Below are 17,412 nucleotides of genomic sequence, written 5' to 3' on the forward strand. Positions count from 1 at the left end.
GTTCTAGCAAAACCTCTAAGTACCCAGCTTCATTTATATAATTCTAGGGCACTGAAGACCATGGAAAGCATGTCACTGGTTTAAGAAGTGAGCATAATTCTGTTGACAAAACCTAACAAAGACGGCACAAAAACTAACCAAATATATGCCTAATCTTACTTATATTATCCACAAGAGCTCTATAAATATGAAAGGTAAATTACGGGGATCCCTGGGTGGCGCAGCGGTTTGGCGCCTGCCTTTGGCCCAGGGCACGATCCTGGAGACCCGGGATCGAATCCCACGTCGGGCTCCCGGTGCATGGAGCCTGCTTCTCCCTCTGCCTGTGTCTCTGCCTCTCTCTCTCTCTCTCTGTGACTATCATAAATAAATAAAAATTAAAAAAATTAAAAAAAAAAAGAAAGGTAAATTACGTAGCTTATTCAAATTGTAGTAATACATACTAACCGGATGGATTTTATTCTATGATAATAGATATTTCTGATAAGATATTAACAATCTTGTTAATTCAATTCATTACATGAATTGATTAAAGGCTCATCCATTGAGGTGGCTGTGGAAGAGGAAAAGGGGATCTGACCAATCAAGAAGTTCTAGATATTTGGGGCACCTGGGTGGCTCAGTGGTTGAGCATCTGCCTTTCACTGAGGTCATGACCCCAGGATCCTGGGATCAAGTCCCGTATCAGGCTCCCTACAGAGAGCCTGTTTCTCCCTCTGCCTGTGCCTCTTTCTCTGTCTCTCATGAGTAAATAAATAAAATTAAAAAAAAAAAAAAAAAAGAAGTTCTAGATTTTTGGTTTGACCAGCTGAGAAGATGGTAGTAACACTTAACTGAAGTAGGGAAGGCTTAGAAAGAAACAGATTTGGAAGTATAAAAAACTGCTTTAGATAATTTTCATTTCATATTGTAACAGCTATACAAATGGAGTTGTCCCAAGACAGGTGCATAAAAGAGAAATATAACATTGGTAGTCATTGGCAAGTTGATGGTATTTTAAGATATAATGATAGATGGAATGCTGTAGAAAAAAGAAGACTCCAGGACCAAAATTTCAGTAACCTAATGATAGATACTACCTAGATTTGTGAATATATTTTCATGTAGCACATACTGCCATACTTAGTCATCTTTTTAAACATGCTAAATTAGAACTGCAGTACAAAATCTATTTAATAAAAACCTCATGACATCACAAGGTAGATTTCCTAACCTCTGAAAACTTCAGGCTTAGTAGCACTGTCATTTTGGGGACAGATTATTTGAATCTTTTTGGAGGGGAAGTAGTTTTCACAGTGTTCTACAAAATGCCTAAGAGGCTGAATAAGGAGGACACTGGAACCCTGATCCTAAGACTTCATTTGAATAAAAGGTTCTATTCCAGGGGCAAAACACTAAAGCAGTATTATTTCAGCCTTGCTGAAATTTAAGATTTATTTAAACTGATTGCACATTTAATTAAAAAGGAAGAGAATATGAATCAAATACTGAAAAAATATTTTTGAAGATGTACCTAAAAGATACTTATGGATTTAATAATTTAAAGGACTCCTCCATGACATAGAAGTCTATTTTCAAGTTTCTCACATTTAACTTTTGTAGTTATTTGCAGGAATATGTGTTTGTGTGTGTGTGCGTGTGTGTAGGAGACACCTAATAGCCCTGACATTCAAAAAGTGATACGAGAGGAAGTCCCATTAAAATCGGAAATAAGGGCAGCCCCAGTGGCCCAGCGGTTTAGCGCTGCCTTCAGCCTGGGGTGTGATCCTGGAGACCTGGGATCGAGTCCCACGTAAGGCTCCCTGCATGGAGCCTGTTCTCCCTCTGTGTCTCTGTCCCCCCACCCCCTCTCTCTCTGTCATGAATAAATACATAAAATATTTTAAAAAATAAAATAATAAAATTGGAAGTAAGCCCAAATGCCTACTATTAATCAACACTGTTTTCTAATTTCAACCAATGCAATAAGATAATAAAAAAAAGAACTGAAATATTGAAAAAACTGAATTATTACATTACCATTACATACATATTCTGAAAATCAACAGACTCAACTGAAAACATGTTAGAACTAAGTCCTACAATTTAAAGTACATAAAAAAAGTTCAGTAAGGTAGCTAGATGATTACTTAAAAAACGAGTAACTTTCCTTTATACCGGCCATAGCTGGTATAATATAGGTAACCAAATTACAAAATATAACGAGGAGAAATCTCACTCATAACAAATAATGGTAGCTAGAATCTCTCAAGGACTTATGCTTCAATACACATCAACTATTAATCTCCACACCATAATATTAGATGATAATATCATGATTATAAGTACTGCTATCACAATTCTGCATAGAAACTAAGGCTTAGAGGAATTATAAGAAAACTGTTCAAGATTACAGAGCCAGTAAGTGTCAGAAATGGAACTCAAATGCATTCTTAAGGAATGCACTTCTTAGCACTATTATGCCCATTCTTGTCTATCAAATAACAAAGATAGGCTGTGTGAGGAAATGGTGACAGGTGCAAAGAATGGACACTCTCATGCCATGTCAGTAGAATATAAATTGGTGTAACTTTTCTAGGAAGCAATTTTCATAATCATATCTAGGAATTTGTTAAAAATAGAATCGATGTGTACAATGATCAATATACATGGACACTTATCACACTGTTGTGTATAACAATAAAAAAGACTGGTCATACCAAATATTCAACAATATGAACTTGACTAATTTCAGTAGTTGAGTATGATGAATGCCATTCAATCAATAAAAATAAGCATTTAAAAGGATATTTAATAACACAGGAAAACATATTAAATGAGCATATGAATACAAAACTACATATGAATACACATTTTTTAAAAGATGTGTTTATATTGACTAAAAGATTTTTATTTTTTTTTTTTTTTTTTTTTTTTTTTTTTTTAATTTTTATTTATTTATGATAGTCACAGAGAGAGAGAGAGAGAGGCAGAGACACAGGCAGAGGGAGAAGCAGGCTCCATGCACCGGAAGCCCGACGTGGGATTCGATCCCGGGTCTCCAGGATCGCGCCCTGGGCCAAAGGCAGGCGCTAAACCGCTGCGCCACCCAGGGATCCCCGACTAAAAGATTTTTAAAACGAAGATAGTGATACCAAAACTATCTCTAGGTGAGAATTATAGATGATTTTCTGTATCATTTTAGATTTTTTCTGGATTCTAAAAATGTGATAAAGTGAATGTGTTAAGTAAACTCAAAATTTAATTTTAAAAGATAAAATGAAGTAGTCAAAATAATAGAAATGCAGTTTAGAAAACATTTCTCCTATTTAAAACTGTTTTTTCCTATGCATGATATTGCCAATTTTAACATATATTTATGTCCACGACTTTTATGTTGCTTTACACTATCTTAGCAACAGCAGAATACCTACTTTATCAAAATAGATAATTTACTGCACGTTTTAAAGCCTTTTAAATCTGTACTAATCATTTAAAATTATAGCAAAATTTCAGAAAGTATCCAATACTTAAGATCACCATCCCAGTGAGACCATTAATGAAAATGAAAACTCAACGGTAAAACAAAAAATGTCTACGTTGACAAGAAGGAGAAAGCCTCAACTATATGGGAAACCCACTCCCTGTAAGCACATAATAAAAATGAGCTATAAAGTAAAAGGCAAGATCTGAAACAGACTAAGTCACAGAATAAGGATAAAAATAAGCCCACATAATTTTGAATAGTAAATGAGTACAGATGACTAAGAACAAAGAACAAAAACTAATTTTAGCTTCACCCTAAAAAACATGAAGTAATAGATTTGAAAGCCCTTTGGAAAAATCTAAAATATAAATGGACATATTAAAAGCAGTAACAGCAAACCTGATCTTACAGAATTTTTATATGCGGTAATCCCAATTACTCAGGAGACAATTTCGAGCCTTTCAATAAGTAGACTAGAAAACAAAACAAAACAAAACCTCTGTCCAATCAAATCATTCTATAATAACATCGAGTGCTTCTATGTGCCAGGCACTTCTACACTCATTATCTTGATTTGGTAAAAACAACTCTGCAAAAGTACACAGTGTTTGATGGATGAGAAGTCAAAGAGAAATCAAGGCTTCCCTAAGGTCACAGCTAGGAAATGCAAATCCACATCTACTTGCTTTCAGAGCCCTCACCTGCTATCTCTGTGCAGCATCATCTTTTCAGTTCTCCAACCTAGACTATCTGAGCATCAGGCCTTAATCACTGCCTGGACACTTTTATTTTAGACCTAATATTAGCTGTTGTCCTTCAGTTTCACAACGCACAGCAGCTTAGAGAGAGGGAGTGACAATGTCAGCAAGGAGTAGCTAACATCAAGGAGAAAAGACCCAGTAAAAATATAAATCAATATAAATCATTAGGTCCCTCTGCCCCTGCCATGTTACAGGAGAAAAAAAAAAAGCATAACAAGTATTGCTATTTAGTTTAAAATAAATCAGAAATCTTGATAACCTTGGCCAAGTTAATTAACATCTCTAGGTATCAGTTCCATCACCTGGAAGACAGGCAAAACAATAGTATAAATCTTCTAGAGTTGTTGCAAAACTAAATCAGATAATATAAGTAAAGTGCTTAATACTTTGCCTGGCATAGAATTAGTACCCAATAAATGTGAACTATTATTATATTTTACAACCAATGAAATTATAAGCTGCATATTATTTGAAGATAGAAAAATATAAAAATTCCCATATAAATTTTCCATTTAAAATAGTTAAAATGAGCCACCTGACTGGCTCAGCAGGTAGAGCGTGGGACTCTTAATATCAGGGTCATGAGTTCAAGCCTTATGTTGGGCATGGAGCCTACTTAAAACAACAAGAACAAAAAAATCAAAGTAAATAAAATAGTTTTGAAATGTTTTGCTCTTGCAAGACTTTAAGAATAAATGTTCTAGAAAATTCACTTCTGGGGATCCCTGAGTGGCTCAGTGGTTTAGCGCCTGCCTTCGGCCCAGGGTGTGATCCTGGAGACCCGGGATTGAGTCCCACATCAGGCTCCCTGCATGGAGCCTGCTTCTCCCTCTGCCTATGTCTCTGCCTCTGTCTCTCTCTCTCTCTGTGTGTCTCTCATAAATAAATAAAATCTTTAAAAAAAAAATTCACTTCTGTAATATCCTTCCCCTGCTAAGTGGGGTAGATAAGGTTAATTATATTCTTAGGAGGTAAATGTGTATGGCCCCTCAAGAAATCACGTTATACATTCTAAGCGACCTTTTAAAACTTTGGGTACCAACTGTGTTATTTGCTCTGAATTAATTATTGAAACCATCTCTTAATCATCTATAGGCTTTTGTTCATTCTACCCATATGAACAGATTCATTTTAAGTACTATGTGGCCTTTATCAAAAAAAAAAAAACACACTCATAAAGCGTCTACTATGTGCCAAGTGATATACAAGATTTGGGATTCAACAATGTGGACCACCAAGTCCTTGCCCTCAGGGAGCCTAAAACAAGATAAAAATAAAATAAAATCCCAGGCATAGTAAAGGTACTGTTATCAGCATTTTGTATTACCAGTAAATCGTTATGACGAATCTATGCTCTAGGCAGTATCTTCTGTTTTACATTACAGATGGAGAGCAGAGATACAGAAAGCAGAAAATAAGGAAGAAAACAGTGAACCACCACCAAATATTCAAGGCTCTGTGAGGAAATACATTGTATTTTGAAAACACAGGGGATTAAGCAAATAATTTTGCCTGAAACTGGGAGACTATGAAATGCTTGTGTTATTTAAAAACCCAAGTAAAAATTCTGTAAAGTATACCTATGGGAATAAAAAAAAGGAGAGTATTTATCCAAACATTTACATTAGTTATTTCTTGGTAAGGAGATTCCAGGTGGCTTTCATTTTCTCTTTGCTTTTTCTTAATTAACTTGTACCACTTTAACAATTTAAAGTCTAAGTAAAAAAAAAAAAAAAAGTCAGCATTAAAATTAGATATTAATGCTCATCTAACTGTCAAAAATTTAAAAACTCAACAGTGCATTCACGTTTGGGATGAAATCAGCTCTCTCGCTCTTTGCTAATAGGTGTACATATCCATATAACTTTCCTGGAAAGCTTTATGGCCATCAAAAACCTTAAAGCTTATTCTCCTTGATCATTACTTCTATGAATCCTAAGAACACAGATGCAGAAAACATTTTTTTTTTTTACTAGGACATTCAACTAATGCATTATGATATTAAAATAATGGGGAAAAGAACCGGATGTCTAACTGAAATAGAATAATAAATAAAATGACATGTTCTTAGGAAGAAACGGTTTTAATAAAAATAAAGAAAAAATTTTTCAAAGATTTATTTTACAGAGAGAATAATAATAATTTTATTATTTTACAGGGAGAGGGAGTGTGTGTAAGCAGGGAGAGAGAGCAGAGGGAGGGAATCTTCAAGCAGACTCCCAGCTGAGCACAGAACCAGACCCGGGGCTTGATCCCAGGATCCCGAGATTATGATCTGAACTGAAATCAAGAGTGGGACACCCAACTGACTGAGCCACCAAGCGTCCTGAAATATTTTTAACGTCATGAGAAAATCCTTAGTGTATGCTAACTGGGGATGGAAAGGTAGGATACAAAGCTCTATTATCACATCCTAATTATACAAGACCTATCTTTTTGCAAACAAATTCTCATGTAGGAGGAGGCAGTGAATATCACATGCATTAATACATGTATGGCATCTAGAACAATGATTGGCACAATTAAGAGTTACCTACTGTTATCAATCTTAAAAGTTTAAGAGTAAACCAGTGAGGTCTAAGCTGAGGCCTCAACAATGGGATGTGAGCCAGGCAAAAGGTAAGGGAGCATAAGGGAAAACATTCCAGGCAAATAAGACAACCTTGGGATTTTCTATGTATTCCCTATCCCTCCTTAGGGATTTGATAATTATCTTAAAGGCAGAACATGTTGAATTTTCAGACATCTGCTTGTGGGCTAATTCACTGAGCACAAGAATTACTGTCAGTGTTATGATGTAAAACCACGTACATTATGCTTTATGGGGCATTATTTTCTATTTTCATTTTAAGGAAGACAATCCTTTGCTGACGTATAGAAAAATCAGAGAGAAATCCATCATAATATTGTTAGTTATCTCTGGGTTACAGGGGTTTTAAAAATTGTTTACATTTCCCTACATTTCCTAAGTTCTCCACAATTAAGTACATTATATTACTACAGAGATAAGGTTCAGTAAAAATCAATAAAAACCCCTACTCATAAAAAAACCTTTGAGGTTTCTGACAAAAACAAAAGACAAAAAACAAAAAACGCTCCCTTTGGTGGTACTACATTGCTGCTTAAACATATGCCAGGCCAAACTAAAATGGTCTTTGGGCTTATCTTCTTATGGATCTACGCAACCTTGCCTTCCAACTATTTGGCCAGACAGGATTTCATGTTGTTCCATCACTGCAGGACTTTGTAAAGGTTAATATACCTCTCTTATCTCCCAGACCTATAATGCTAATTATCATGCATCTCTTAATTTTCAAACAACGTGTGTCAACATACGTATACACAATGACACGATTTTTAGAGAAAAAAAGTAAAAACAGAATCAGAGAGGCAGAACTGCCCAACGGTTAATTAAGGACATAGGTTCAAACTCCCTTCTGCAACTTTCTAGATGTGTGACTTAAAGTTATTTAAACTCTTATGTCTGGGTTTCCTCATCCACAGAATGAGGATAATAAGAGCAGTGCATACGCATGGCATCTGGCATCTCAGTGCACGGTAGGTAACAGCTAGCATTATGTCAGCTATAAAAACTGTAGCAAAGATAGGGAAGTGATAACCTCCACATTACAGATCTGCAAGTTATCTTTATGCCATCAAATACCAAAATTACTACGTGCCAGACAGGGTATACTTATCACATACTATCTCATTTAAATAGCTCAATAATCCTATAAAGTTTTTTTCCCAAGAAATTGGAGATATATTCTGGGATGAAACAGATTACAAAAACCATATTCTCAATTGTCCATCATTTCTCTGAACTGTGAACAGTGAAACAGCAGCAATAATTGTTTTTTAGTGACTATTAAAAGTCAAGTCTTTATAAAGTCACAAGATTTTGTATGTTGTAGGCCCATGAGGAATGTCAGCACTTAAAACACAAGATTTTTTTACATTTGGTAGATTTGATATCAATCTCTAGAATCTTGGTATTTTTAATTTGGTTGTACTTTGGTTTAAATTTGGAAACCTGATTTAATACATTTTTGTCATTCCCTGACCTTCTTACTTAGTATTTCTCTTTCCAATAAAAACTATACCCTGAAACCATGTGTGCCACTTTAATCACTCACTACTCCTATCACCTACTTAATGTTCCAGACACACTGGCCCACCCACTCCCTGCTTTCCTTGACTCACAGCATTATTCACTTGGAAATGACTCCTATCCAGCTGTACCAGCCTGAATCTTAGCTTTAAGAGCTGGCATGCAGCCTTCCCTACTACAGTACCTGCATTTCTTATTTTCTGCTTGTCCCACTTAGTACATTTTATCTAGCATTATCTTCTATCTGTTCATAATCTCTCTTCTTTTAGAGGTCAGGGGCCTACTGCAGCACCCAGATCGATACTAAATTAATTATCTGCTGAGGGAATAAAAGTTTACCAGTGTCAAGTGAGCAACAACTGCAGATTAGTTTACAATCCTACATTCTAACACGAAAAGGATTTTAAAAAGTCTCCTACTTAATATCTTCTATTCATTTCTTTAAAACTGCTATCAAATGAGAATGGGAGAATTCTTCCAAATTTATCTACAAAAATAATGAAAAGCACAGAAAGAGCATAAAAAGGTATAAAAGGGCATAGAAAAGGTTATTAAAAGCTATAAAATGATAGCAACACTTTTACATCTGTTACGGTAATTAAAATTAATGTAAAATATCATTGTGGTCTGCTAGAATGAGGACAAGGTAACCCAGCTGTAGAATGAGGAAAATATTTTAAAAATAGGATTTCCATAAAGCACCTGGGGTACAATTTGGCAAATGTAATCCATGAAAAACACAGCTCCAGAGAAGCCAGTAATATCAAATGGGATATTTTTATTAGTCTTGTAATTAAAACAAATATGTAGCAAAAGGAAGTGACTAATAAAAACTCCCATCAGCATACAAACATTCCAAGTTTCTGTTTCCTCTTCTTCAACATTTTCCATTATAATAAACTAGTCTCATGAGGCGTTGGTTATCAAATGCACTTTAAAGACTACTGGCCTTCTTGTTGTTTTGTTAAAGAGTTCATTTTACTTTGTTTGTAATGTTTGAGTACTTTCCTGATGACCGAGGACCGGAAGGATGCTTGAGGTAGAGTTTAAACGTCCTTTGAAAGTAGAACCCATTCTTGAAGTAAAAATATTCCAACGTTTTGAATTATAGATACACAGTTCCTAGATCATTCTGGTATTTAAGGGTACCTTCAAATAGACAGGTTTAGGTAACTTAAAGAATGCCAAATTGGGGAAAAAACAAACAGGTGAACAGAGAGGTAAGTTGTCAGATCATCTTACAAACACTCGGTGAGGCCAAATGTCTACAACAGTGGATGACACCAAAATCTTAAAAACTGCCATTAAAATTAATATACATGTGAGTGATTCAATAAACGGAAGTCATACCTACTACAACCTAAATATATTAAGACTTAAAAAAATACACAGTACTCCGTATTGCTGACTTCTTGTGGTTCTCGGAAAGCCCAAGGAGCGTTTGAGACCCATCCACCGCTTTCCTATATGCACTAGAAACACCGAGCGAGGAAATGAGTAAAGAATTGATGAACTTTACCAAGTTTCTAAATATACTGGCCCTAAGTGTCTCTGTAACTATTCTAAGATGGTTTAAAAAGAGAGAGAGAGAAATCTGAATCAATAAGCGCCTCACCGGCCTGAGGATACTCCAACACAGCCTCGCAACCAATAGGAAAACTTTCCCTAAATCTGGATTCGCATTTCATCTCTTTATCACCAAACACAGCACAGACCAGTGTTGCTAACGGCTACCCCCGTGGCCAGCCTCCCGGCCAGAGTACCCGGGACTTGGGCGCTGAGGCTGCTTCTGCGGGGTTCCGGGGGCTGAAGCGGGGACCCGGTCCGGGGGCAGCAGGGCGGTGCGGGGGGCGAACCCGGCGGCAGCGGCCCAAGCGCGGAGCGCGGGGTGGGCGCGGGAGTGAGCCCGGGGCCGGGGGGCCGAGCGCGGGGGCCGAGCCCGGGGGCCGGAGCCGCCTCACCCCGGAGCGCGCGGCGCCCGGAGCCGCAGGGGCAGCGCCGGGGGGTCCGTCTCGGTGCGGGGCGCCCGGGCTCGCCTCCATCTTCCGCGGCGGCCGTGCCCCCGGGGCGGGCGCGAGCGGACCGCTGCCCTAGGCCGCGGGGCCCGGGTCGCTGGCCTCACCCGGCCCGGAGCCCCGGGAGGGCGGCTCTGCCCGCGGGCACGGCAGCCGGGCTCCCCGCGCGGCCCCACCCGGCCCGGAGACCCCCGCCCCGCCCGGGCCTGGGGCTCGCCCGGCGCCGCCGCTCCCGCCCCGGCCTCTCCGCTCCGGCGCTCGGGCGCGGCCCCCGGCCCCGGCCCCGGCCCCGGCCCCGGCCCCGGCCCCCGCGCGGCTCCCTCAGCGCCCCGTCCCCCGCCGCCCGCGGCACAAACCTGGGGGCCGCTCCCCGGCATGGCCGACTCCGCGAGCAGGCGGCGAGCCGGCCGCGGGGCCCGCAGCGGCAGCCGCCAGCCGCCAGCCGCCAGCCGCCAGCCCGGCCCTCCCCGCGCGGAGCCGCGCCCGCGCGCCCCCCGCCCCCCCGCGCCCCGCCGCCCCCCGCCGCTCCCCTCCCCCCTCCCCCTCCCCCCCCCTCCCCCGGCGGCGCCAGTCGCGCCCCGGCCGCGCGCGCACGCGGGGTTGCGGCTCAACCTACTTGCGGTCTCCTGGGGGCGGCCATCACCCCTGGCCCGGGAAGCCGGGCGGCCCCGCGGCTCCGCGGCCCTGCGGCGGGCGGCCGCCTCTCGCCTCCGCCCTGGGCCGCCGCGGCCGCCGCTAGGGCGCGGGGCGAGCGGGAGGCTCCCACATGCCGCCCGCCCGCCCGCCCGGCCGCACCGGCCTCGGCTCGCCCGCCGCCCGCCGCCCGCCGCCCGCCGCCCGCGGAGACAGCGCCCCCGGCTCGCCCGCCGCCGCGCTCCTCGGCCGCCCGCCCGCCCGCCCGCAGCCGCAGCCGCAGCCGCTGCCGCTGCCGCTGCGTCGCTTCCTCCTCCCTTTCCCTCTTTCCTTCTCCGCCGGAGCGGAGGTTGGCAAACCAGCACCTGCTGCTGGAGATCACCGAGAACTGAAACAGGAAACCCCGAGCCAAGGGGAAAACCCGGGAGGCGTGGAGACGGGTGAGGGGAGCCGCCGGGACCTGCCGGGCCCCGCCGCCGGCTCCCGCGCCTCCTCCGCGCGCCCCTGCCCCTCCCGGCCGGGGGTCCCGGCGGTCCCGGCGGTCCCGGCGGTGCCGGCGGTGCCCGCGCCCCACCCCCAGCGCCGGCCGGGAGGGCGCCCCTGCTGCGCTCGGCCACGCCCGGTGCCCCCGCCGCTGCCGCCGCCGCCGCTGCCGCCGCGGGCCGTTCCCGGGCGGCCGGGGGAGCGAGAGGCCGCCCCCCCAGCCCAGCCCAGCCCAGCCCAGCCCAGCCCAGCCCAGCCCAGGCGGCTTTCCCGCGGCTGCCTGCTTATTATCAATATTCTGTAACGAGGAAAAACCACACCCGCATTAGCAAGACCAATAAGGGAACTTACACAAATGCGGCTGTTTGGATTTCACCCAGGGGAAGGGCTTCTTTTGGCCAGGAAACTGGCCTGATTGGAAACTGCGATATGTCAAAATCGAGGTTAAGCCCAGGATAAATCCAGATCTCTTTTCTCGAGGTTGGGAGGAGACCGCCCTCCGCACTGAGCCGCAAGTGGGGAAAGCACCGGGAGCGGAGAGCCTCTTCTCTTGTGTCAGTTGTCCAACGCCCGGCACAATTTAGGTCAACATTTCGATGATATTCAAATAATCTATTCGCCTGCCTGTGGAATTATCACCAGGTGCCTCACTCCTAGCCTCGGACAGGATGCATCTGGTCTTGGAGTGGAAGGGAAGGGAATTCACGTGGATTGTGTCCCCAGCCTGGGCCACAGGCTAGGTAGACTGCTTTAAATGCGTTATCTCATTCATGTGTCACCACAGCCATGTGAGCTAGGTGTTATAATCCCCTTGATCCCTCAGCAAATCGAGGTTAGAAAAATTTGCTGAAATTTCACGGTTTGGACATGAAGGACACAGGTCTGTCCGCATCCAAAGCACATACTTGTTTCACTGGACCAGAGTTCATGCCTTTGATGACACTTTTCACCTTTAATAAAATGACTTCTTGGCACTCTGAATTGTTTTCAATAGAGCATGTATACGGTTTAGGCCTGGATCTGTTGAATTTGCTTGGGCTACTTAACGGTAGTGATATCTATAATGTTATATATATAGATACAGTGATATCTATAACTGGGGCTAAAACTTTACAATTTCTAGTTCTCTTTAACAAATTTTTTAAAATCTGACTTTATGGCTCAGTTGAGCAGCACGGATGTCCCCATTTCTTTGGCCCATATTTGTAGCCCGTTAACAATTGATGATGGGGTCCCAGCCGAGAGCATCCTGCTGGCTAGAGCCCACGGGCATCATCATGCTGCAAGATGAAAGGGGTGCATCTTGCTGAGATGAGCCTGCTTTCCGCTTGGGCAGGCCAGTCTTGAGGGCTGCTGAGTGATAGAGCAAACTGGTAGGCTTCTTTGGGGCCATGAGAGCTCTCTGGTCTACATTTCTGATACCACCTTTAAGACCCATAGGATGTCTGGCAACCTGTTATCTGCAGCCAGGTCAGTTTTGCCTGGCAGGAAGGGAGGGATGCTCTGAGAAATCATCCCCTGTTCACCCAGCCAAACCCTCAGAAGTCCCTCTAGCAGTGTTAGGGAGTGGCAGAGACCTAAAATGAGGCTGGCTGGCTGACTGTAAGTGACGGCATCTGTGACATGGTTTTGATGATGCTAGGAGTTCCCCTACTCCACGATATATCATCCTCACAGTCTATCTTAGCTCCCTCATTGACTCAACTGAATTCCACTCAGCATTGACTATGTGTTGTTATAGACCAAGGCACTCTATCAGGTGCTTTGGAGCTAAGAGGCATGAATAATTATCGCAATTGCCAGCATTTTGTGAATGCTTACCATTCTAAGCACTTTCCATGTGTTTGCTCATATAATACCCACGAAACCCCTGTGAGAGAATAACTGTCACTATTTCCATTTCACAGATGAGAAAATTCAGACCAAGATTACAGTCAGCAGCATGCAGGGACGAGAACATCGGCAGTCTCGTTCTGGAATCTGGACCCATGATGTGAATATGATACTCTAACTGCCCTTAGTTCCCTTACTATGTAGTTGAGATAAAAAAAACATACAAAAGTTCAAAGAAAACTAAGAGGACAAGAGAATTTAGTAGTGCTAAATATGTGTCACGGGTAATAAATGCAACGAAGTTTCTGAGGACAGAAGAACTGCCTTACGTTGACGTGGTTGGGAAGACTCACACAGAAGATGATCCTGGGCTTCCAAAAGACAAAAAAAAAAAAGGAAGCTGGATAATGATGAGGAATAGTATTTTGATAAACCAAGAGGATGGGGCAGGTCTTGAGTGGAGCAGCATAAATAAAGATGGAGTGCCAGGGAATGTGGAAAATAGGGATTAAAAAAAGCTGTAGTGGATATTTGGAACCAAATTACACAGATAGCTGCAAATGGGGAGAGACAGAGACAGAGAAAGAGAGGGATTGAGTTCAACAGAGCCTGTACACAGTGGGGAATTGTGAAGGGGTTTGGACACAGGATGACATGGAGGACATCCTATTTTAGGAAAATAAATACAGTGCTTGTTACTGGATGGTTTGCAAGGGGAAGGACTGGAGCAGGGAGACGTGGCTGGTGGCCAATATGGCAGAACAGACGTGAAGTATTGAAGTAAATAGCGGGGAAGGAGAGGAGGGGACAATCTAGTGAGACGTTGGGACCTGAAAAGTCCCACAGAGTGACTGCACACCCTTGACGAAGATGGACTTAAGAAAGGGGAGAAGTCCAAAATAACCTCTCGAGTGTGGATATGAAACCTATAGTAATGCTGACTGGAAAAAAAGAGGAAGTTCAGGGGTAGAGGAACTATTTTTTTTTTTTTTAACAAATGCTTAGAATAGTTTGATTTTAAGCATGTATTTGTGGTTACGGTGGGATATGCCCGTGGAAATATTTTATCATATTGTCTAGAGAAGACAAATAGTTGGGTAAATGAGACTTTTATGTTGTTGAGAGGGTATGAAAAATTAAATGCTCATTGTTATGATAATAACCAAGCACAGTTGTTCATCTGAAGTAAACCGGAATTGGGAGAAAATCTCTGACAAAAATAAAATGCTCCTATGGCTCTGAGACAAACGAGCATTAGGGAAATCCTCTTTTCTTGACTCTAAGTTATATTGACTTAAAAGGAAAAGTAGGAAAGTAATTCCGAGAAGTTCAAAGAATATAAAAGGGATGAGAGAAAACTTAGAGATCATTTCATGTGAGCCCACTTTTCATTTTACAGATGGTGAAACTGAGCATCAAATTTTGAATGTCTTGACAATAAAACTCCAAAATAGGCATTGGGCAAAATATGGCACGTTTGCCATTATCAATTCTGGATAGACAACCAATCTGTATCTTAGTTATAAAACCAAGGCTGGACCTCAAATTGTGACTCTGAATTGCGCACAATTAAAGAATTTGAGTGGTTGTAGCTCCATAGTAGGCGAAGCCTTGGGACAGCCTCACTAGTTAAAAGCAAATGCTCTGGAAAGAACAGATTAGGCGTGGGAGGTGTGTGTGTGTGTGTGTGTGTGTGTGTGTGTGTGTATGTGTGTGTGTGTGTAGAGAGAGAGAGAGAGAGAATGGTTGCAAGAGCATACTTTTTTTCTGATATATAGCTCCCAGGTAGACTGCTACACACCTATATTCACATTTGAACCTCAAAAGACAAGAGTTTCAGACAGCCATCACATCGCACCTGACTGCCTCAGTCTGGAGCTTCCGATGTCCAGCCACCTTCTCTAAGACCTCCAGAGACTTCAAATGTGATAACCCATAGTCACTCTCAGATTCAAAATGGCACAACCCCCTGGCAACTGCTTCTGGTCTATCCAGAGCTCTCCTAATGGTGTCCTTAGATGTTTCCTTATTGAAATTGTGTGTATCCCGTGGATACACTTGAGGATGCGAGACAACGATTTCTCCTGCCTCTACCATTTCTACCAAAACACTTACCTGAGTTGAGATGAAGTCAAGAGTCCCTTCCATGTGCTTCATCTCCAGCCCTTTGGCCAAAACTTGATTTCCTTCAGTTGAAGAGCTTCGCACCTGTAGCCAGATGACTACTATGATTTTTCAGTTTCTTTTATATCTTCCGGAGAAGTCCTGGTTCATTCCAACCACCTATGAAATGTTGAGTTTTCTTAATATCATTACCCTAAACAGCCATTTTCGAATCACATGATCTGTGTAAGACAGACACAGAGGGATGAAACGCAGTCCTGCCCATGTCCTTCAGTGACTGCTTAGACTTGCTTTTTAATGCTGAGTTCTTAGGGAAAGGAAACCGGAGGACACGAGATATGTGCTATTGACCAATCCCAGGACTTCTTTCTTTTGATGAGTTACCACAAGATTCCACATTAGCAGCATGACTCTTTCTCTGTCTCTCTTTTTTTTCCCCCAGCATTTGTGGGAGGCCACCAGAGAGCAGAACAGCAAGGTTTTCAATATGCTGTGTCATACAGTCATGGGCTTGGTTTTCTACCTGAACCAGTGTGGCTGCCCTAATTTACTACATTTAGTCAACATGGAATTTTGAGAGCAATAAACGCTTAATGTTGAATTTACAAATGCTCCTAAGGTGGCACTTGGCCGTTTTGACAAGGGCCACATGTATCGTTGCAGCTCACCTTGCTCAGAAGCTTAAATTTTTTTTGTTTTAACATGGAATGTCAAGTGCAGCCAAAAACATCCTCATCACCTTTGCAAGCATCTGTTGTTTTCCAAGGAAATTGGTATACAGAATTACAAATGTACACAAGTGAGCTAGCTAGAGACAGAATTATGGAATTTTCAGATTAGAATGCATCCTATGTGAACAGACTCCATAAGGAGAATATTAATTGCAGCATTATTTGCAAAGGCAAAAAAAAAAAGGAATAAATCTATTTATTAATAGGAAACTACGCAAATTATGCTATCTTCAGAATGTCATTCATCTATTAAAGAGAGAAACGGCTTTATGTATGGAATTGTTTTTGAAAAAATCAGGTAAATACCAGTGTATCTAGTGTGCTACCATTTGTGTAAAAAACGAAGAAGACCTCTGGAAGGACACACAAGAAAATGGTAATGGTGATTATCCTAGCCCGGCGGACTGGATGATTATCAGGAAGGAAGGATGTAAAAGAGATCCACTTTTTATTCAATAACCATTTATAACTTTTGAATTTTACTTATTTATTTATTAGATTTTATTTTTAAGTAATCTCTACACCAGACATAGGTCTCAAAGCCACAACCCCAAGATCAAGAGTTGTATGCTCTGACTGAGCCAACCAGGCACCCCAGATTTTGAGTTTTAAATTGGGTGCTTGAATTAGCTTTCAAAAACAGTTTTTTTTTTAAGTCTACATTTATCAGTGATGTGTGCTGCTGTCCACCCCCCCTTTTTTTTTAAGATTTTATTTATTTATTCATGAGAGACATAGAGCAAAAGAGAGGCAGAGACACAGGCAGAGGGAGAAGCAGGCTCCACGCAGGGAGCCCGACATGGGACTCGATACCGGGTCTCCAGGATCAGGCCCTGGGCTGAAGGCGGCGCTAAACCGCTGAGCCACCTAGGCTGCCCTTAATACCCCTTTCTACTTTTATTTTATAAATAAGCAGATCCTATTTTTGGAAATAGTACTCCAGCCACAAGGATGAGGAAGTTGAGGGAGTCCTGTGAGTTGCATGCATGAGTTCCGGGGGTTCCCAGGCCAGGGAAAGATACCTATGGTCATGTGGAAAGGGAGGTCCTGTAACACTAAAGGATTCCCAGCCAGAGTTAGTGGGATTAGTCAGTGTTTTTACTAATTGCTAAAAGCTCCCAACTCAGATTTTATGAGGATTTTTGATGGGACTGCTTTAACTAAAGGGAGCACTCAGCGAAGTTCTTGTGAGGAGATACAGAAGTAGTGTGAGCCCCTGGAGTGGGCCGATGAATAGGTTTCATTTTTTTCTCCA

At 42.5% G+C, this 17,412-nt stretch overlaps 1 protein-coding gene and 1 long non-coding RNA gene across 27 annotated transcripts in view; one reads left to right on the forward strand and one right to left on the reverse strand.

Annotated features, from left to right (window-relative positions):
• Window positions 1-17,412, reverse strand: part of ZC3H12C (zinc finger CCCH-type containing 12C) — a 176,790-nt gene that overhangs the window by 66,039 nt on the left and 93,339 nt on the right. For 11 of the 26 annotated variants that reach the window (XM_049109986.1, XM_049109988.1, XM_049109987.1 and 8 more), the window contains one exon: window positions 15,418-15,585. The exons of 4 other annotated variants lie outside the window; for them this stretch is intronic. In XM_049109986.1, the coding sequence (XP_048965943.1) occupies window positions 15,418-15,459 (42 nt within the window). In that variant the 5' untranslated portion in view covers window positions 15,460-15,585. Of the gene's footprint in view, window positions 1-9,953; window positions 10,184-10,709; window positions 10,833-10,969; window positions 11,109-11,351; window positions 11,493-15,417; window positions 15,586-17,412 lie in introns of those variants that run through there. 11 more of the 26 variants (XM_049109996.1, XM_035716726.2, XM_049109994.1 and 8 more) reach the window with 8 other exon arrangements.
• Window positions 11,658-14,550, forward strand: LOC118354824 (uncharacterized). The gene is made up of 2 exons (XR_004816098.2): window positions 11,658-12,209; window positions 13,377-14,550. It is a non-coding gene; the product is annotated as an uncharacterized LOC118354824 (long non-coding RNA).

Source organism: Canis lupus, chromosome 5 (genome assembly GCF_003254725.2).
Source record: "Canis lupus dingo isolate Sandy chromosome 5, ASM325472v2, whole genome shotgun sequence".
In the NCBI taxonomy this organism is placed as follows: Eukaryota; Metazoa; Chordata; class Mammalia; order Carnivora; family Canidae; genus Canis; species Canis lupus.